General features: G+C 42.8%; 2 protein-coding genes across 3 annotated transcripts in view; both read left to right on the top strand.

Moving 5' to 3' along the window:
- The first annotated feature begins 578 nt into the window (after positions 1 to 578).
- Positions 579 to 11,725, top strand: RCN2 (reticulocalbin 2). 2 transcript variants are annotated; one of them, XM_064722254.1, is made up of 7 exons: positions 579 to 737; positions 853 to 958; positions 3,731 to 3,927; positions 6,419 to 6,520; positions 7,236 to 7,332; positions 9,005 to 9,147; positions 10,932 to 11,725. In XM_064722254.1, the coding sequence occupies exons 1-7, from the start codon at positions 636 to 638 to the stop codon at positions 11,082 to 11,084; spliced, it is 900 nt and encodes a 299-aa protein (XP_064578324.1). In that variant the 5' UTR covers positions 579 to 635; the 3' UTR covers positions 11,085 to 11,725. The 2 variants fall into 2 exon arrangements, with proteins under 2 accessions (XP_064578324.1, XP_064578323.1); XM_064722253.1 differs by having other exon boundaries at positions 6,407 to 6,520.
- Positions 11,726 to 18,190: 6,465 nt separating this feature from the next.
- The window catches only part of PSTPIP1 (proline-serine-threonine phosphatase interacting protein 1), a 47,286-nt gene continuing 43,598 nt past the window's right edge, over positions 18,191 to 21,878 (top strand). Inside the window, exon 1 of the mRNA XM_064722119.1 lies at positions 18,191 to 18,227. Coding sequence (XP_064578189.1) covers positions 18,195 to 18,227 — 33 coding nt within the window. The 5' untranslated portion in view covers positions 18,191 to 18,194. The remainder of the gene's footprint in view (positions 18,228 to 21,878) is intronic.

Below are 21,878 nucleotides of genomic sequence, written 5' to 3'. Positions count from 1 at the left end.
TGTATTGATCCAGTTACTAATAACTCTTACAAAGCCTCGCTTCCCTTTCTCTTTGCTTCAGAAGCGTTACTTGTGAGTTGCGCCCTTAAGCAAGACTAATGCTTGTTCCTTTTTGGTATAAAGCTTTGGCACACCTTGTTTCCTCATCATCTTCCCCTTGCAGGGTTTGTTGATGCTTGCCTGAAATTCTGGTAACATAGAATCACAGAATATGCCGAGATGGAGGGGACCCATCAGGATCATCCAGCTCAACTCTGTGTCCTGTGCAGGGCATCTCGAATAGTCACTCCTACCATGTCCAAACGCTCCTCGAACTCAGTCAGACCGTGGTAAATCACTTCAGTCTGACAGGCCTCAGTGATGTTTAACAGTTGGATAATTCTCAGTATATCCTGACGGTATTAGGTACCTTTCGCTGGTACACCAGAAAAGCCTAGGCGAGAGAGGCCCGTTCCCGCTCCCGAACCGCTACCACTGCGCGCAAGTGACACCACCGTCCGCATCCGCCCCCGGGCCCGACCCTCCGCCCGCCGGCCCGACCCTCCGCCCGCCGGCCCGACCCTCCGCCGCGCCCCCCGCCCGCCCCCGGCCCTCTCCCCGCCCCTCGCCGCGGATCGCTCTGGGCGGGCGGCGCGATGCGGCCGGTGCTGCTGGCGCTGGGCCTGGCGCTGGCGCTGGCGGCGGCGAGCGAGCAGCACCGCGCCGAGTACGACCGGGAGGCGCTGCTCGGCGGGCAGGTGGGCCGGGGGCGGGCGGGGCCGGCCGCCGCTCCGGCGGGGCCGCGGGGCGGGCGCGCTCCCCGGGCCGGGCCGGGCCGGGCCGCTGACGGGGCGTGTTGCTGCTGTGCCGCAGGAGGAAGCGGAGGAGTACGCGCGGCTCAGCCCGGAGGAGCAGCAGCGACGGCTGAAGAACATCGTGAAGAAAATCGACGCGGACGGGGACGGGCTGCTCAGCGAGGGTAACGGCGGGGGCCGGGCGGGCCGGGCTGCTCCGGGAGGAGAACGCGCTCTACCCGTGACACAGCCCGTGGCTCTTGTGCTGGGGAGAATCCCTGTGGAAAACATCACGATCCCTTGCACAGTGAGTTAGAAACACTGACAGGCTCATACAGAGGCTATCTCTGTGCCTAAGGTTTCTGTTTGACTCCAGAAGAGACCACTGAGAGGGGACCTCACTGATATGTGTAAATACCTAAAGGAAGGGTGCCAAGAGGATGGAGCCAGGCTCTGCTCGGTGGTGCCAACTACTTGGACAGGAGGCAGTGAGCAGAAACTCATGCTCAGGAAATTCCACCGCAATATGAGAAAGAGCTTCTTTCCTGTGCAGAGATTGTGCATTGGCACAGAGTGCCCAGAGAGGTTGTGGAGTCTCCCTCACTGGAGGTACTCCAGAACCTTCTGGACACAATCCTGTGCCATGTGCTCTGGGATGACCCTACTTCAGCAGGGAGGTTGGACCAGATGACCACCATGGTTGCTTCCAGCCTGACCCATTCTGTGATGGAAGGAGTGTGGCCAGCAAGAGTTAGTGTAGGTCAGAGCAGTATCAAGCTGAAGGTGCCTCCTTTGCACTGGTACCTGCTTCTTGCATGTCTGAAGCTACTTGGAATCAAGTGGGTCTTCATGCTTGTAATCCTGTTATGTGCAAATCAGAGAGCAAGTGTAAGATGGAAAGAAAGTACTGCAGCCATAATACTACATAGGTGTGCTTCGGTACCTGGTGGCACCAAGTGACATTGAAGATCATATTGCATCATAGAACAGTATCATAGAACAGGCTCTTCAGACAGGTTTTTGTCAGTCAGACTTAGGAGCTCCATGGTAAACTCAGGCCCTTTCAGTACATCATTACGATAATCTAAATTTAATTTTAAACTTCATTATGAACTTTTTTTGCTCTGCTGTGATTTTGACAAAAAAGTCTCTTGTGTGCACACACAAAGCAAGCAGAATCCTTGGTCAAATGCCAGAACATGATTTCATTAAAATGACACTAAAGATGCAGGAAGCTTTCTCGGTGAGAGAACAAAATGCAGTTTTAAAGACAAGATTGACTGTCTTTTGAATGCTTTTTACTTTATACACTAAATTTAATAAACTGCACCCTTATTTCAGTGTTCCTGCATAGACTGTGTAAAGGTGAGATAGTCTGTAGCTTCAGTGGGATGGCTAATCCCTGTCATACACCACAAGCAGCTCACAACATGAAGGCTTTAAGGAAAAAAGTATTATATAGAAGGAGAGGAATTCCAGCCATACTCTGTCCTCATAGTGTATTTACTGCATCTGATTCTCAGTCTAATGAAAACTTGCCTTCCTTTCACTTCCCAAAGGTAAAACTCACAGTGAAATGTGTTTTTACAGTAAAAAAGTTATGGTACTGAAGCTTTTTGAGCTCAGTTATTCCTCACTGTATTGCAAAACTCTTGAGAACGTCTTCCTTACTAGTGCCTCCATTTGGAGGCTGACAGTGAGAGAAGATGAAATATATTAATGCTGCTTCTCTAATGTTGGAATAGTAAGAATTTCTGATTCATGGCACTGGATATTATGTGGATATCACATGGCTGTGCCTCACACCTTCAGTGCTGGGAAAGAAACCATTAATTAATGGTGCCCATCTTTGAGAAATGTTGCAGTTTCTTGTAAGGCAGTGCTGGTTTGTGCACAAGCCTTGCTGGCACACACACCTCTGCACGTTCAGTCAATTCACAGAATCTGTTAGCCAGCTGCTCCCTTTGCTGATATAAATTCAGTACTCAAAATGTATTTTAAAAACTCCCTTGTTGCTTTTCAAGGATATTTAAATAAACCTGATAAAGTTGTATCGATGCCTCTGCGAAGAAGGAGAGGATAAGATACTTTAGTATTTAATAAATGCTGTAAGATTTTTCTGCGTCAAAGTAGTGATTTCTATAGGACTCATTTTTAGTCATCATGACTCTTCAGAGCAGGATTTCAGTTGAGTTGATTAGGATGTATAATTTTTGCAATGCAGAGGGAGATGTTTTTCCCTTCCAGGCACCTCAAAATAACTGAGAGATACTGGGAGAATATGTTCTCCCAATCTTCTCTAAATGAAGTAACTTTAATGTATTTCTGTCAGTTCATTGGTATATTAAGTTTTATTTCTTTTAGCTACATTTGTATAAAAGCAAGCAGCTAAAAAACCTTTCCAAACTATGTGAGGCTTGATTTCAGCCCCAAGTAAAGGGAAAGTAGCACTACAAAAGTAGTTAATATTTTATTTTGGGTAATTAAGGCAATGACACAAAATAAAGTTGTTTTTATTTCAGTTTGTGGGTTTTTCAAAAGAAACCCGAGAGTGATGGGAACAATGTTGTTTTTGGGATACCAAATTAGATTTAGAGTTGTCTGTCTAAACCATATTCAGCATCATTTTCGTAAAGCTCTGGAGAAAAAAGAAATGAGAAATGATGCTACAGTGTTGATTTCCTTCAGACTAGAAAAGCCAAGGCCACATAACCATTAACAAACCCCCTGAAATCTGTAGCTGTGATCTATTCCCTCATTCATCCAAGTTACCTTGGAAAAAGCCACAGCATGGAGCAAACAGACTGGTTTGCTTTAAGTAACCTCTTGCCTGTCTGCTTTCATCTGAATTGCAAAGTATATTCCAGACAGAATAGATCTGTGTCATCTTCACAATTTTTATGGTGCAGATGATTCTGATTCTCCTTCTTTTGTTATATTTTTAATGGTTTCCACAGATGAGCTGAGCTCCTGGATACAGCAGTCTTTTAAGCATTATGTTACACAAGAAGCTAAGCAGCACTTCAGTGACTATGACAAAGATGGTGATGGACTGGTGTCCTGGAAGGAGTATAACTTGCAAATGTATGATCGTGTAATTGATTTTGATGAGAACACTGTCCTGGAGGATCAAGAAGAAGAATCATTTCGCCAGGTAAAATGTTTCAGCAGCAGCTCCTGGAAGCTGTTGGCCAAAGGCAGCAATATTTGTTTATTGTGACAGAACAAGATGGGTAGAGAAAGCAGAGCAGCTGGCATATGGTTAACATGTTATGCTGAGATAGGGGAGTAATTAAAGGAAAGTAGTGGAGTATTAAAGCTGCTACTGACAAAATAAAGACACAGTGAAATGGCACCTCCTGAGTGTATTTTTCTGGCTGAGTGGAGCATAAGTCTATTGACAGTCTTACAGCAGAGCATGGTCTCCAGCCACCATCTTAAACCCAGGATGCAATCCATTGGGTGAGGTCTGAGCCTGACAGAGTCCTGCCCTCAGCAGGGCCAGCAGCACTGGGGCTGGAGCAGAAGGAAGCTCTTTAACCCCTTGGTTGCACTGTTTCAGCCCTTCTTTCAGTTACTGCTCAGGCACTCAGTGTGGGCTGTCAGTATTGCCTGCTGTAACATTGCCTGTCCATTAGAGACCCACAGAGAAAGCAACAGCCATTCAAACAAACAGTTTTAAGCAATGAAAATCAGCTCCCACAGCTAAAAATGGATGTTTAAACACAGAAGTTGTGTGTGAGTCACGTCTATGCTATGAAAGCAGGTGCTTAAGCAGGGAAAGAGGCAAGAGAGGCAGGGGGAGCAGGTTCACAAGAACCATCACATAGCAAAACTTGTTTCCTTTCAAGTTCCACATTTATAAGCACATGTAAATGTTTCCCAGAAAGGGAATAAGTGTGTTTTTAGACTATTCTAGTCAGAGGTTTATTTTTTTCGGTGAGGATTGCTTTGTCTGCTTTTAGTAAAATAGTAGTAGGTAATTTAGGATGTTAGCAGAAGTTAAACTAATACAGTGAACAAAGGATTTTACACACTGAAGAAACAAACTGTAAAGCATAGTATGTGACATAACTGAATAATTACATAGCTTTTAAATACCACAAGACTTTCAGAGGAACTTGCAGTCAAAATATTGATACCATGTTTGAGACTTTGGCATCAGAGATACATAGGGAGCTCTAAACCTGTGAGCTGGGATAGAAGTCCTTGCTCACGTTAGGACTTGACTGCTTGCTGCATTTTCCTGCCTGCTGCCTTCTCCAGTGTAGGTTGCAAATGAGCAGCATTGTACAAGCATCACAGCTCAGGCACCTTCAGCATTTTCCTTAGGTTTTCAGGTTAGTGGTCCTGCTCTGATCAAGGTGAAAGAGTAAGATACAGTTTGGAAGTGGCATCAGGTAAGAGCAGGAGTTTACCAGGAGATGGCAGCCTTGCTCATCATTTCCCAAAAAACTCTGGAAAACTTTCTTTCTCCCTCAATGGTTCAAGCTTACATTGCAGTATAGTGCTTTCTGTAATCCTTCTGGATTGCCTTCCTAGTTAAACTCCCAGCTAAGGTCAGCTTTTCTCTAAAAGGACATTTAACTATTTTGCAGAATAGTTAAGATCTTACACTTCACTTGTTACATGTAATGCTCTGTGTTCATCAGCTTAGCCTGATTTTGAGAGAAGTGTCAATAGGTGAGATATAAACCAAAAGTACAATTTCAAATGGTTATTTGTAAAATGTTTATGATCTCTTATTTGCTGGCTATTTCTGTACCCAGATCACTCACACTGCTAACACAGCACACCTAAGGATGGAATTCCAAGATTTTTATAGTTCACATGGTCTGCAGATTGAGCAGAGATCAGTTGTCAATGGTGTGGGTCTGTATTTTGTCTAAAGAGATTGTACAAAATAAAACAAGAAAAAAATAGGAAATCTGTGCACATCTGGAAGACAGAAATAGAAAGTGCAAGACATTCAGAAATTAGAACTTGCCTGCTTATATCAGATATTATTTCTTTTTTAATGGCATGCCATTATATATACTTAAAACATGTTAGAGAAGTGACTTTTAAAATGATCACATTAAATATAAACATAAACATTAAAAGGTTTAAAATGATCACATTTAATGGACAGCAGTTCTGTAGTAAAAGAGTCTGGCCTTAAAATGGCTTCAGAAAAGACATTTTACATACATGATCTTTCCAGACCTTCTCTGAACTACAGATAGCCCTTGACATAAATAAGATGTAGATCTATTACAAAGTTTAGTGTCTTTAAAATGTAAATTTTGGAATTTTCAATGGCTGCCATTAATTATAATAATTGTACTCCAGTTTGTTATTTTAGAAGAGGATGCACATATCAAAATGAGAATTCTTGGTCTTTTCATTATCTCTGGTTCATTTAAAATGTCTCCTTAAATTGAAAAAAAACCAGGGGTTTTGTGATTCTTATAATAAAACCACCTCAATTAAAAGTGTTGTTCTTATTTCTCTCAGTGAGCTGTTTTTAGTGAAAATTTAACATCAGGATAGTATGAGTAGGTAATGTGAAACAATTAATATCCTAATGAGCCAGCTACTACTATGTTGTTTTTCCTTTCCAGTAAGGGCTCTAACTAAATCTATTTTCTAAGCTTCATTTAAAGGAGAAAAAACGTTTTGAGAAAGCTAATAGAGATGATGTTCCTGCTCTGAATGTGGATGAATATATTGCATTTGAGCATCCTGAAGAGGTGGAGTACATGACGGTAAGGTTTATAGGGGAAAACCTTTACCAGCCTGTGGGTGGGGGTCTTTTCAATGTATGTCCTCAGCTTCAGTGCCACAGGAGGTGGAGCAGTTGTGGATGTGGTTTGGACAGCCCAAATTAAAATTGGGTAATGTCTTGTGGATCCAGTGCTGGAGGTCAGGAGCTGGAGCAGGAGTTCAGTGCTTGCTTTGAAATCTGTTCCCAGAGTTAGGATTGCACAGGTAACCCACCTTCGGGGACTGGACTGACTTAGCCACCTCTCAGCTCTGTTAGGCTGCAAATCCATCAGTGAGATTTTAGCTTTTGGTTTTGGCTCTCTGGTGGACAAAAGACCAGCCAGTTCTAACAGTTCAATTAAGTTGCAAGAATGCAAATTAGTGAATCCACCAGATAAGAAAAGTGAAATTGGATGATAGAGCTTTGTACATATTCATGTTTCTGAGCTGCTTTTGCAGTTTTGAATTGTGTTGAAGGATTCCAGCTCTATAGACCTTTCAGATTTGGTTTTCATGAAATCTGACATTCTAAACTCTTAAGGACAGTTCTGTTTTATTTCACAGGAACCAATTACTGCACTAGTCTGCATAAAGCACAAAAGAGATTTGAAATGAGGGAGTCTTTCATTTAAGGAATACGTCATTGCTCTAAAATGATTCAGTGCTGTTTCTCTTGATCATGGGTTGCTAATTTTGCTCTTTGTATGTATACAAAAGGACTTTGTCATTCAGGAGGCTTTAGAAGAACATGATAAAGATGGTGATGGATTTGTTAGCCTGGAAGAATTCCTTGGTGATTACAGAAGAGACCCAAGTAAGGAATAACGGGAAGGGGCATGAAAGAGGGAACTAAAAAAACTTTTGGTATGGGGAGAATTGGATGCACCTTTATTTTCAGCTTTTCACATTAGACCTACAGATTCTGAGGAAGATTTTCTGTCTTAGAATAATTCTGTTTTCTGGAACTGGGCATAGTAGACTCCTTGTTTCAGTCTGCCCCATGTGTACTTGGTGGTGGTTTGTGTGTAGCCCATTCCACAGTTTCCTTGCAAATTGCTTCTTGTTTTCTGAAAGACTGAAATGAATTCCTGACCGCAGAGGATGCAGCTGAAACAAGGTGCAGCCGAATTTGCCAGCTGAGCACATCTGCAGATCCAGCTAGCAGGAATGTGAGGGTAAACTGCCCTGGCCTTGGTCAGCCTGAGCAGGCACTGCCAGCCTTGCTTTGGGAGCACTGAGCTGAGAGTTTTGTGAGAGGGGTGAAGGGTGAGGAGTCACTGAGCTGTTCCAGCTATCAGTGCAGTGATTGCTGCCTTCACTCTTTGGTTTGTTTGGGTTTGGTTTTTTCCAATCTTGCCATTCCTTAAACTCGATCTGTTCCTTCTTTAACGAGAAGAAGGGCACTTAGCTGATGCTTATCAATATTTCTCAATGAATATTTTACACACTGTATTTGATTTGCTAAAAGCTAGGGCAAATAATTCTTCCCATTCCAAAAAGCCCAGTAACTTCAGTTTTGTGGAAAGTCTGCTTGTCCCAAAGCAGTGCTAATTCTGAATTGCATCCTAGCTGGGGAGAGTTGTGTAAGCCACATGAGGATATGGGGAACCAGGGGAATAATCTGTTTTTCCTCACTCTAATCAGCCACCTGGAATTTCATGTTTTATAACCATCTTTGTTTGTCAGAGCCAGTAAAAACAACCAATCTCTGATGCAGCTACAGAATTCTTTATCTTTTTCCTGCTCTAACATGAAAGAAAGCTTTTCCAAGCCAGTCTATAAAAAGTTGTTGGAAAGGAGTGAAATTGTTGCAGTAATAAAGAAGATAACAGCCTTGTCTTACAACTTGTTAGCAAGGCTTGAGAATCAGCTGTGATTGTACAAACTGCTTCAGCTTTTCTCTCCTGCAGACAGTGTTCCTGCAGCACTCTTTAAAATGACTAATAGGCTGCATGGGGGCTCTGATTCATAATTAGCTCATGGTTTGGGGCAACACTGTATGGTGAATTGTGACATAAAGGGAAAATCTCCTTGCAAAACCAAATGTGAGAAAGGAAGGAGAGACTTCATCTTTTCTTCTTTAATAATGAAATTGTAATTATTTTGAAACTGTTACTTATCTGCTTGTGATACCTGCTGCTTTTGACTTTCATAAGGCTTAGAAAGCCAGTTCATGCTTGTCTGCAGTGTTTGTAATTTTGATGAATTACTTCTCAATTACTTGAAGAGTTAAGGACAAGTCTAAGATTGCTGTAGGCTGCAGTGCCTGTACATTGGGTAAGTATAAAACTAGTATGCAAATAAATACTGACAGTAAATGAAATTGCTTTCCCTACTTTCCTATGCCCATTATGGTTTGTTTTTGTTTAGTGACATCACTTTTAGGTAATGTTTTATAGAATAAGTGTATCTGCTTAGGAGAAAAGATGAAAACCTCTGCTTTAAAGTGAAGAGTAGCTTTAAACTTTACACTTGTGTCTTACCAGCTGCAAGGGAAGATCCAGAATGGATCCTGGTTGAGAAGGACCGGTTTGTGAATGACTATGACAAGGATCATGATGGAAAACTCAACCCTCAAGAGCTGCTGTCTTGGATAGTACCCAACAATCAGGGTATTGCACAAGAGGAGGTTCGTGGTTTCACTGCTGGTTACATTTTAATTACTGCAGGGGAATTTTGAAGAATCACAGTGAAATGAGAGAAGCATTCAGATTTATCGTGTCTTAGTTATTGAAAAAAAAATATCAGTAGATCTTTGCATATATTTTTAATTTCTTTCCACTTTGACAAGGAATGCAGGTCCTTTAACTGCAAATGTGAAGTTCCTATTAATTGTGTAAATGTTTGTAAATTAACAAAGTGGTTTTGTACATGTTTAAATAGCTTATCTGCTTTGACTCAAGGGTACAGAATTTTAATAAGTCATTTTTAGTTGTTGTAGGTAAATCTAATGAGATGCACTACCTAAAGGAACAGCATAATTTTGAAATAAGAAATTGATTGTAATTCTTCTAACTGGATAAATCATCATAATTGTAGAACTAAAAACTGGTTTTGAGTACAAGAAAATGGAAATACTCTGTGATTCAAGATGGTGTAAAACTTTGATGATGCTAATTAAAATGGTTTAATCAGGGATAGAACAGCATAATAGCTTTTAAGTGGATTCTCATTTTAGCTTTTTTTTTTTTTTTTGTGGCAGTTTCCAGTCCCTGACTGCAGTAGAGAGGATTTCTGCCTTTCTTCTAGTAACTTCTCAGCTAAATTTTCCATGTCTTTGCTTTACCTTGGAGGATTTTGGTGTTCAGAATGGCAGGAACGCCATGGTGTCATATTCCTGGGGAAGAGAGGCACCTCCCTGTGTCAGACACACAGACACACAGACACACAGCCCATGAGTGCTCCCTGAGCTGCCCCCTGTGCCCTGCTGGGCTCTGGGGCCAGGAGCAGCCCTGTGGCAGCAGCAGCAGTTGCAGCCCTGGGTGCTGCCGTGTGGGACCTGTGGGATGCTGAGCTGTTCTGGGAGTGCTGCTGTAAATGGGGATCTGAGAGCCTTTGCATGGCCTGTTCTGGCTGTGCTCAGTTCTTAGTTCACAGAAATAGCACAGTTCTGACATGAGCTCTGTGCTGCTGGGGCTGCTCATATCTGTGTTAGCTTCCTTGGTTTGGGGATTTTTTAGCTCTTCTTAGCAATCTTTCAGATTTTGGCTTACAGCAATAGCTCCATTCTGTAATAGTAATAGCTCAATTCTGCAACTAATAATTTGGTTTACTTGTTTTTCTAATTTGCTGCTTTTTCCTTTGGGTAATATAAAGGCTTAGCAAAGTCACCTGTCCTAAAGAGAAGGTAGCATTGATTCAGTCATAAACTGCTGTTTGAAGTCAGAGTATCACACTTCCATTTCAGCATTTCAAAATGACTTGAAAAACCTGGTAGTTAAATAACATAAAAATAGAAGCATTACAATCTATTCCATTTTCAGGAATTGACATGTGTTGGCCAAGATGTTTGTCATATTAATCTTTCAGCTTTTGCCATGCAGAGTGCTTTTAAAATCCCCTTGGCTGACGTTTGTGCCCGTTATTTTTGGCTCAGTTTCATTGAGCCAAACCAATCAGGAAAAGCAGGAGCAGAAGGATTCTCTAAATCACTGCATTTGTAGATGTTCAGCAAATGAAAACAAAGCCCATGTAATACCAGGACTCCATTTCTCAGAAATAAGTGGTCCAGTAGAGCTGCTGCACAACCTGTTAGCTTTGAGCTATGAAATTCTGGTGAATGAGCTACAAATAAAATACTCTGCATTTGGTTTTTCATCTTACTGCTAAACTTCCCTCTTTTTGTAATATATAAATAAGCACAAACCAGATTTGTTTTAACTTAGTGCATGTGGTGGTCTGTTTCTTTTACAGGCTCTGCACCTCATTGAAGAGATGGATTTGAATGATGATAAAAAACTTTCAGAAGCAGAGATTCTTAAGAACCAAGATTTGTTTCTTAACAGTGAAGCAACAGATTATGGTAGGCAGCTTCATGATGAACGTTTCTACCATGAAGAACTTTAGATTATTTATTTTGTAATCTTTTTTTCTTCCCTTTCTTTCATTTGAAGCTTTTGTTAAAAGCACTCATCAGCTGCATTGCAAGTTTCATGCTGTAATTACAGTACACTAATGTTTGTGTAAATAATTTGCATTCAAAATTAAATTGCCCTCCTGCAAACTTCCTGGGCCTCTTGTAGCCTTCACAATTAATTTGAAATACTTGCTGTCAAAATTCTGTAGTGTTGGGAAATAAATCACTTCAGGGTAGTACTGTATTGTGATGAGTTGTTCTACTGTACTTGAAGAAAATGGAGAATCTAGATGGTTCTGAAAGAATGCAGAATATACTAACTGAGACTACTATTTTTCTAATCAATTAAATTAGGGCAGAAGGTGGGGGAATGTTTAGAGTTAGTATTAACTGTGTTTTGTTTATACCTTTGGAGAAATACTTACATAAATGCCTCAGTTGTTTAAGAGGTTTCTACTTGATTTTGAATGGTTTCTATACTGTGTTTTACTCTATCATAAAACTTGCTATTTTTACATCAATAGACAAGAATTATTTTTAATGTACAGTTGTAGAGCATTAGCAATGCAGTGGTATTTTACTGTGTCAAGACCTTCTTCATTTGTTGGATTAAAACTTAAAATGTTCTATCTTTCTGTGTTTTGTACATCTGTTTCTCACCTTGGGTCACCCATAGCAGCTCCTGGAGATGTGAGCCTTGTGCATAATGTCCAGTGGCAGCATTCTTGGCTTTATTAAACTGAGATGTGTCATCTTATCTGGCTGCTAAAGAAGATTAAAAAAAAAAAAAGCAAGGTGTGCATTTAGCATTTTCTGGACAAGTTTGCAAAAGCAATTGTGTTTATATTTTGATTTGCAGTAAATGGAAGGCTAAAGCATCAAGGCATTACATAAATAATATTTGTAGTAATAACCTCTAAAAGTTGACCTCAGCTGAAAGCTCCACAGGTGAGTGCTGTCCCATTTTGTGAGTATTTGAAATAAGGGTTAATGGCACTACAGGTTCAGTGTAGGAAAGTCCAGATATTCCCTTCTGTCTCCTGGAAAGAAATGAGCAGAGTATTCCAGACAAAGACAAAGCCTCACAGAACAGCTTGTGTGGAGTGTGTTAGGGTTTTTAGTTCCTTTATAAATAACTCTGGTAATGCTCTCACAGTGTTCTCCTTGACCAATGTTTTCCTTCCTCCCAGCTCTGTTGAGTAAAAGCAGCTAGTTCTGCCTTGTTTTTTTTCCCAGGATACCACCCCTCAATTATGCTCAGAACAAATGGAATTCCTTTTGGTGTAAGTGCTGATGTGTCAGTAGAAGGTTAGAAATTTTGATTCAAAGCAAAACCACATACACTATATTTTTAGATATCATAGCAATAGAAATTCAAAACACTTTTTCAGTTTTAGTGGTTGGATATTTTTCTACCCTGACATATTTTTTTATGTCAGTTCCTTGGGAATATGAGTACAGCTCCTGCTATAGTGGTGGTGAGATCTGATTTTTAAAAAAATGAAGTCTAATAAATCCTGTGCTCAGGAATATTAAAACAAACAAAAAAATATATTATGGTGATGTTTCTAAATGAGCACATATGCAGAGTTTTGGCTAAAATATGCTGAAGGAAGCTGAAGTGTTGCCTCCCATGATGCTAAACAAGTCACTGCTGCTGAAGAAGGGGCATTTGGTCCAGAGGCAGACCTGCTGCTGATGATATGTTTGGAACACAGACCCAAGGGTCCTTTTGAGACATAGAAACCTCCTCAGCAGCAGCAGCATTGCCTGCATGGCTAATGAATGTGCAGTACTTGCAAATGAGCAGTGATTTGCTTTGAATTAAGGCATGGAGAAAGCCAGTGTATTGAAAGCATTCAAAAGCTGTCAGAGATACTAAAAACATCTTTCAGAAGGTACCTGAATTTATAACAACAAGAGGGGGATAAAAACCCAAATAATTTCATTTTCTCGTTCACAAAGTACTTCTACTTTTCCCCCAAGAACAACCTGATCCTGTTTGTGCTATTCAAGGCCCCAATGACATTGCACTTCTCCACAGTTCCCTTTTTCCTTTGTTTGCCTTCAGGGTTAACAACAGTTTAAACCCATAGGGAGCACAAAGAGCCCCCACATTTCTATGCTACAAACAATTTTATTATATACAAAGTATCACAATGTTAATTCTAGAGGAAATCCATTCATGTTTTTTATGATTATGGCAGAGGCTGATGATCTTTTACCTGGATAAAACAGCAGAACAGGGTCCACCTTTCAGTGATGGCCTCTATTACAAACTGCTGTGAAATGTTAGATAAGAGGTAAGAACAGAGCCTGTGCAATCAATCTTTCTATCAGTTATGGATGTTTACTGAAGCAGAAGGCCAGCAGGACTGTCTTGCACTGCTTTTGGAAGGCTGTTCCAGCAGTTCCCTCTAACAGGAGCAGAGCCTGGGGTGGGCTCTGGGCCATGCTGGAGCCTCCAGCCACAGCCACGATGGCCCAGAGCAGCTGGAACAAACCAAGGCAGGTGTTGAGAGGCTGCAGTTTCAGTTTCCATGGGAACACAGACTGCCTCCTCACAGAAGGCAAGGGGATTTCAACATTTTTAATGGGTAGGATTTGGGATAATTTGCAAGCTCCTGGCCTTGCCTCCATGGAAATTCAGAGATCCATTCGTATGGAATGAGAACGGCGGGCACAGCTCAGTGGCTGAATTGTGTCCATTTTAGGAGAACCATTCCTTCCCATGGTTCTCCTCTGGCAGTGGTTCCCTTGCTGCTGCTGTCCCCAGGCTGTGGGGCACAGATGGACATGGGGCTGGGCTGTTGTGGACATGTTTGGAAGCTGTATCTCAGGTGAAAGGTTCTGGAGGCTGGGAAGGACTGCACCAGTGCCTTCAGTCTCCATTGGCATTTCCCAAACCACCATTCCAAGGGACCACAATACACCCGAGGACTTCTGACAATCACAACCATCTCAACACTGGGATTATCTGAGTATTCAGCATTTCTTTGTCTTCTGCCTTAATGCTTTACATGGACTCCCTCTTCCTCTTGCTATGTAGAATAAAAGGTTTACTTTCTACTTGATCAAACTCCCCAAAATCAGAAGCATTTCTTGCTTGGCGTCCTGGATGAGCACAAAAATGTTTGTAGATGCTATTTTCATATTTTGCCTACTTTCAAATCCAAACCTGCCACCCAAATCCCTGATAAAAAGCTTTGCTTAAAGTAGTATATAATTAAAAATTAAATGAAACTTCCATTCTCAAGAATGAGAAAATTTGAGGGCTTTTAAAACAATATTTTTAAAGAATTAATGTTTTTATCCTCAATTTTTACTACAGAATGAATTTAAATTGTACCATTCATAATAGTAATAGTTCAATTCTATTGCCAAACAATTTAATTCCTGGGGGAAAAAGCCCTCAGGAATTGTGGTTTTGGCGCTATCAAACAGAACACCTCTGGGAGCAGGGGTGGAAGGAGATGCAGTGGCTGTCAGAGAAGAGTTCCACTTCAGGCTCCTTGTTGGCACTGCTGGATTTCTGAGTGAGCCTGTCAGGTCAGGCTGAGATCCCTTTAATGCTGGAGCCAGGAGTGTTGACAGAGCTCCCCAAGGTTGAGGCACAGCGGGCGGCTTGGCTGGAGCCAGTCTCCAATATGGCGCTGGCGGTCTGTGCGCTAAATCCTGATTGGCTGATCCTGTCACCACCCACCCGGCCAGCCAATCACTGCTCGTGTCCTCAGCGGCCCACAGCGCTCTGGGTACGTCATGGTCATCATTAGTCACGTTTCAGTTTGTGAAAATCACCAATCACTTGTTTATAAAATTGTAAAAGTTTAATACTAATAAAATGGTTATAAAAATAGCAATAGAGTAATGATAATCTGGACAATTTGGATTAGGACAATATGAGACAATAGAAACAAAGAGTTATGGACGTCTGGGTACCTTTTTCTGAGCAACATAATCCCAAAAAAGGACACACATTAACAGAGGATTAACCCTTAAAAACAATAACCTGTTGCATATTCATACACCTCATACATGATGCTTAAATTCCATTCAAACACAGGATGCTGTCTGATCAGTGTCAGCTTCTTCCTCTGAATCGTAACGGCATGTTCATGGCTGAGCAAGGCAGGAAGAAGTTCGTTTCTTCTGATAAGAGAGCAATAAACTCTTTCTCTGAAAGATTTATATGCCCTGTGGCTGCTATCTCACTGCAAGTCCTTTCTTTAAAAAAAGTATCTTACTTTTTTACATAGTTACATAGTTTCTATTTTAACATTATGTTATAAAACTATATTTAACACACTACTTAAGAAAATTAATACAGCATAACTTTCTAACATAACACATAGAATATTCATTTTAATATTTGCGAAAAGCCAATCATAAAATAGGCATTTTTCACAAGTTATAACATTGGGATCATATAACTGTGAGGCCTGCAAGCCAGCTGTTAGCCCCCCCAGCCTTGATGTCCTGTTCCTGTTTGGAGCAGAGGGGATACAGAATCGTGTCCCCTTGTAAAGCCCTGCAAAGTCTGGCTACCCCTGCACAGCGCAGCACCCCATGAACACAACCCAGCACCACCAGGGCCTGGGCCAGAGACCCAAATCAACCCAAATGTGCTTCATCACAGCCAGGGCTGGGACTCACACCAGCTGCTCTGACAGCTCATCAAAGTACCCAGCCTGGAGACCTGCTCTGGGCTGTTCTGAGGAGCTCACCCACTGTGGGATTCACATTCTCTGAACCTGAGAGAAGCAGTGAGAGAAGCAGAGAACAGAATGATCAAACCAATTCTTATCTCATTGGGTGCTCCTGTGTTGTGCCAGAGTAGAAAGCACTATGGAGATTGTTCACCCACAGCGATGGTGGTTTGGTTCCTTGGCCTGTCAGTGCCAGGTGTGTGTGTGAGGACTGTCGGCTGACAGTCACCAGATTCTGTGCAGTTGAGTGCTTGGCAGATTCAGTTCAGATGTAATGTAATATAGTGTAGAATAATATAATATAATAAAGTAAATTATTAGCCTTCTGATAAGATGGAGTCCTCCTCATCATTCCTCCTGGATGTCAGACAAAAATATCAGCTATAACCCACAGCACAGTGAGCTGCCCATGCTGATGGTGTAGGAGAGAGAGAGCTGGGAGCTGCTGGGAGGTGGCTGTGCTGCACCAGAGCTCTTGGGTGGGATGGATGCAGGCTCAGCCCAGCGTGAGGTTCAGTCAAATAATTGGCTTTGTGGCTGGAGGCCAAACTAAAAATAACAAGAAAGTAGCGTAACATTTTAGAGGGCTAAAACACACTCAGTTTATTTTTATGAACCCCAACAGCAGCAAAGATGGTTTCAAAACACAGCTGTAACTTGGAAATCGTAACAGGAAACATTTGGGTTTGGAAGGACTGAGATAAAACACTCTAAAAAGATCCTTTTCTTTTTGGATACAGATCAAGTATGACTAGTGCCCATGCCCTCAAAATACATTTTTTCAAGGAATTTTTCCTTCTGGAAGAAAGCAAGTGAATCCTGACATTTCTCCTCCCACTCCCATGCAATGACACTTTCTTCCTGCTACACCTCTGACCCTGCAGACTCTCGTCTGCCCTCCTCTGCTTGCACTTCATTTTCCCTCACAAAGTCCCTGCACATTCCCTGTCTTCCTCAGACCATCAGGAAGGGACATTGCAAATTCTTTTAAACAGCAGCTACAGATTGCCCATGGAATGAGATGGGGTAACTGCAGCCCCCAGCTGCTGCAGAGCTCTCTGAGCAGAGCCCTGAGTCCTGCTGGAGCCCAGGGAAGCTGCAAGAGTTCCTCACTCGGAAATGATCTGCCCAGGGCTGCTGCTGGGGACAGCAGGGGACAGCAGCACCCAGAGCAGTGTCAGTCAGTCAGTCAGTCAGAAATCAGTCAGTCCTGATGTGTTCTTGGTGGGGACAGACAGCTTTCACACAGGCAACCACCACAGGACTGTTTTTCTTTTCTTTTCCTACACCCCAAAAATGTGAATGAGTATTTAAGAATGCTTAAAACATCCTAAGGAGGTGAACAGAGGCAGCCTCACCTGGAGGACAGGTGCTTTGGAGAGGGTTTCAGGGAAGCTTTAGAAGTGTTGCCCTGTGCTCAGGTATTTGCAGCTGTGTTACAAGAACTGGAGGAGCTGATTTGAGGAGGTGCCTGCAATACCTGGTGTCAGCAGTGTGCTGAGTGTGGTCTGGGTGCTGCTCCTTCACTGCTCTGTGAGGCTGCACTCAGGTCCTAGTGCTAACAAACTCTTGGCTCTCTTCTTTTTCAAGACTTTGGATTTTACTTCTAAATTCTACATATCTTGCATATTCATGTGAACATTTATGTGAGGCCATGCAAATCAGGACTGTTCTCTACATCAGCATCTAGGTATCTAAATGTGTGCAGACACCTGCACAATTCTCAGGGTTCTTAATTTAACCTAAGTCCTGAAAAGCCTTTCCAGCTGCAAAAGGCAGCTTTGAGCTAAGCTTCCCTTGTGCAAAGGCAAGGGCCTCTGCCAGCCCCAGAAGGTGCTGCAGAAATGGGGCACCCATGTTTCTTTTGCTTCTTTTTCTTTGCAAGACCACAGCATTAGAGAAGAGCTTGTCTCTTTGTATTGTGGTGGTTTCTTTTGCACTGTAATTGTCCTCTCTCTTCCTGCGGCTGATCAAATCACATTAGTGAACTTAGCGCCTTTTTTTTCCCCTCTATTTTTTTCCTGTCCGCTCACACACACCCATGGCAAGGAGCAGCCTGACACCATTTGACATCTCCTTGCTTCCTCATTTCAATATTAACTGTTTACCAGAAGAGAAACAGGTTTGGGGTGCGGGTGCTGAGCCTGTCTGTGTGTGTGAGCAACAGCTCTTTTGGCCTCTGTCCCTCACAGCCACAGGACATTTCTCTGAGCTGCCTGGGACAGCCCCATGCTATTGGCACCAGCCTGGCCTCAGGAGGGACAGGTCTGTGGATGTGCTGCACTCTCTGCTTGGGCTGGGCTGCAGTGACAAGGCTCAGAGCTCTGCCTGCTGCCACTCTCACCCCACAAAGGACTTGCTGAAGGATTCCTACCCCTCCCCAGAGCAATAATAATGACCCAGCTGCAGTTTAAAGATGCTTTTTGGGTAAGTGAGCATTTACTATATGTTTCCTATATTCAATGTATCTGTATTTTAATTTTTTTAAAATACAACTTGGTTCTATATATAGTTTAAAACTAATTTAATGCTGTTCTATTTTCTCAATTTAGTTTAGTAAAAGTCCAAACTTGTCTCCAAGCAAAAACATAGTGTTTAGTGGTGTGTTTGATCCTGGGCAGAAGGATGCAGTGTAAAGACTATATCCAGTCCCCATAAAACCACTGACATTCCCAGTTCCTGTGCTAGGGCCAGAAGCCTCTTTTGAAAGGGACATGGATTTGTGTGTGTCCCAGTGCTAAGAACCTGCTTGCCATGAGTGTCCCAGGTGAGCTGCTGCTAATTATAGGCTGAGTTCCCTCCTGTTTGGTGAAGAGCAGAGCCAGCAGCTGTGAGCACAATGCTCCTGCTCAGCTCCCTGCAGGCTCCCAGCCTGCTGCCAGCAGCATTCCCAGGCGTGCAGAGCCCAGGAGCTGTGAGGCAGCACAGGTCAGAAAGGACCAGCAGTGACACTCCACAGCTCAGCCCAAACCCTCACAGCTGACCTAAAACCAGCAAATACTGAAACAAGGAGATCTGCTCCATACCTGCTATTTGACTTTTGTTTCAAAATCCCTTTGGTGTCCTGTTTGCAAGCTCTTTCCCTGCAGTTATGAGGTAAAAGGACCTCAGTAATTTCTCTGGGGTAATCTGAGTTTCTCTTGCAATTGGAGAATGAAAGTTCAAAATCAAAATTCTATCATTGCACAAGTTGAGTAAACAGGATGTTATGTGGTTGCCCCTTTTCTGGGCAGTCAGTTATCCAGCATCAAGGACTGACTCAAAGAAAGACATGAAGCTGTATGAATTCTTTCTGGATTGCCTGGCTGTTCTTTCTGCTTGTGCTCTCTTTCTCTCCACCCACGCTTCAGGGTAAACCCTCTCTTGGTAGAAAACAGAAGGGCAGAGGCAAAAACACATTTCAGTGAACCCCCATCTTCTGGGCACTTCCAGGAAGCCCTCCCCACCCCCACTGCAGGGCTAGATTTGAACAGTTAAAAAGAATAAAAATACAATGAGGAAATACGAAAGTCGCTGTTGATGTTGGGACTAACTGTGCATGACCACACCTATGTGAGATTCTCCTCATTTCTGCACCCTCTGACTGCACAGGGTGGGACAGCTGGGGGCCAGGGCTGCCCTGGGAGCTCCAGCTCTTGCATTGCTGAGCTTCCCAGGAAAACAAGCCACCTGACTTTTAGAGCTGGGACATTTGGTGTAGTTACTTTTCAATGCCTTGGTCTTCAGGGAGAATCAATCAAGCTATGGCAGCAGTGTGAGGGTGATTAATGCCAGCTGACAATCTGGCCAGGCTGGTTCTCCATGGCTCTTCTTCCCTAAACTTCTACCCTGTGCTTAGTCACATTACCATGACTCAAATCCTTGCTTAGCTTTGAAGCTAACACCTTATTTAAAGGAAAGCATCTTTGGATTTCATATTTTTTGGCTGGAAATGTACTCCCCAGATTGATTAGGAGGGCAAAAATGTATCAGGTTGCAGGATAGAAGCTATAGCTATACAGTAAGTCTTTAAAAGTGAAAACTTACAGGATATTGCACAACACAGCACAAGCGTGCAGCATGCCCCCCAGATCACAAGATCAGCAAATATTTCTGCATTCATAAGGTTCTGTTGTGAGAGGAAAATGTATTTATGTGGTTTGCTGGTTTGCTTCAGCGAGCAATGATCTCCTGTATTTGGAGAGATCTGCACAGTGGACAGAAACTCTCTGATGGACACCCAGAAGGTGTTTGGCCCTGGTGGGTGCCCGAGCACAGAGCCCTGAGCTCTGATTGCTGCACCCCTCTCTGCCGAGCTGTCCCTGAGCCACTGCCCCCTGCTCCACCAGCAGGAGACTTTTGGGTAAGCAGGGGGTTCCTCAGGACCTGCCTCAATGTAAAATATGGAAAGAAACCCTAAAAGCAGGAGATCTCTCCCAACAAACAGAGAATCCCTCCTCCAAGTTCTCCCCGTTCATGGAACAGGCTGTGCTGTCTTCCAGGAAAATGCAACTTGTTCCTCATAACACGTTTAAATTTTGTCCTCTCTTTTCCAACTAAGTGTAGCAGTGAGAGTCCTATACTAAAACTTCCACACTTAGTTAATTTTTATTTTCTTTGTAGCATAGCCCGAGCAAAAAACCTGTGTATGTTTTAATTACACTTTTTATTTCTATATACTCCACACTGAAATGGTTTAAGGGACAGTTGCTCAAAGTCTGCACTAAAATGTGCTTCTTAGCAGAAGTTTTCTATCCTCTGATATTACTTTTTAGAAAATGTTAATGAGATGGAAATTCAGATGGGGTTTGATAGCCAGTGCAGGGCAGTTGCTGATGGATTTATATTCTGCTGGGCTGCTGTACAAGCCTGGCAGATGTTACCTGTCTTCTCTAGCATTACATGAGACAGGTAAGGAAATTCCCATGCTAAAGGGAGTGTGTGTGTGGCACCAGCATGTTCCATGTTAATGGGGTTATGTTAGCAGGCAGAGCAACAGTAATTTTGTTTGTTACAAAAACCACTATCCAAGAAAATCTTTCCCCCTCAGGCACAGAGTGTCTTTCTGAGTCTCATTCTGTTCTCACACTCATTGTTGCTTTTCCTTTGCAATTTCTGTCATTGCCTTTCCCTTCTATTTAGTCTCCCTCCAACCTGCTGCTCGAACCTGCAGCTGCAGCCCCTGAAATGCAGCTATTTCTGGCCAAGAGATAGCAAGGTACTGGCACCACCTCCTGCTTTGCCATACCCACCAGGGAACAGGGAATGAGGGAAACTTCCAGAGGCGCTGGTTGGTTTTGGGGCAGGCTCCAAAGTGCCCAGAGTTGAGTGGGAGCAAGTCTGTTGCTGCATACAGCTTTGAATCAAACTCAAGCAGCCAAGTCAATTCTGAAAATGTGTCATGGGCTCCTAAGGTACTTAGGATTTAAAAATAAGTGCTTGAAGTGTGAAATGCTTGCTCCTTCTCAGCTGTGGGATGAGCTTGGTGCTTGTGAATTCTCACAGCTCACACATAAAAGTGTGGGGGAGATGCAGGCCAGGAAACATGAAGCAGGCCTTGAACATGAGCTGGGGGGATTTGCTGCCCTGCCCTGGGCTGCTCCTTTCACATCCCTGCCTGTGGAGCTGTGGCTGTGGTCAGACACTGCAGTGGGAGCCATGGGAGTGCTCCAGGAGCAGGGACCCTTACAAAGATGCTCAATGTCTCTGGCTTTGACTTCGGGCCATGTTCAACCTCAGGTTCAATGTGAAGCTGACTTTCTAGATGAGCCTCTCAACTCCTCCTGTAGCTTTTTCACACAATGGTCTGTTATATGTGCCAAAAAAGATGTAATTAGCTTCACAAATAATTTAGCTTCTGATGAGACTCTTAACTGTGGAACAAGAGCTCCGTGGTGATAAAAGTCACAGTAAAGCTATTTCCTAAACTTATTGGGCAACGTGCTGAAGAAATACAGCATCAATTGTTTTACTCAATATAGGAAGTGTTTTTATAGCAGGAGCTACCCTGCTTTCCTGTAGAGGTTGAGCTTTGCAGGGCCCATTGTTTGCAGCAGGTATGTGAGGAGGAAGTGATACTGGGCAGGTTTGTTGGGAGGA

Source organism: Zonotrichia leucophrys, chromosome 10 (genome assembly GCF_028769735.1).
Source record: "Zonotrichia leucophrys gambelii isolate GWCS_2022_RI chromosome 10, RI_Zleu_2.0, whole genome shotgun sequence".
NCBI classification, from domain to species: Eukaryota; Metazoa; Chordata; class Aves; order Passeriformes; family Passerellidae; genus Zonotrichia; species Zonotrichia leucophrys.
The sequence above is the reverse complement of the archived record's forward strand: the minus strand, read 5'-3'. Positions and strand labels throughout refer to the sequence as shown.

Bases quoted from the DNA above. Each gene is read 5' to 3' on its own strand.
- RCN2 (XM_064722253.1), top strand. From the start codon at position 636: ATGCGGCCGGTGCTGCTGGCGCTGGGCCTGGCGCTGGCGCTGGCGGCG. The intron at 959-3,730 runs GTAACGGCGGGG...TGGTTTCCACAG, and splicing joins GGACGGGCTGCTCAGCGAGG to ATGAGCTGAGCTCCTGGATA. The intron at 9,148-10,931 runs GTTCGTGGTTTC...TTTCTTTTACAG, and splicing joins AGGGTATTGCACAAGAGGAG to GCTCTGCACCTCATTGAAGA.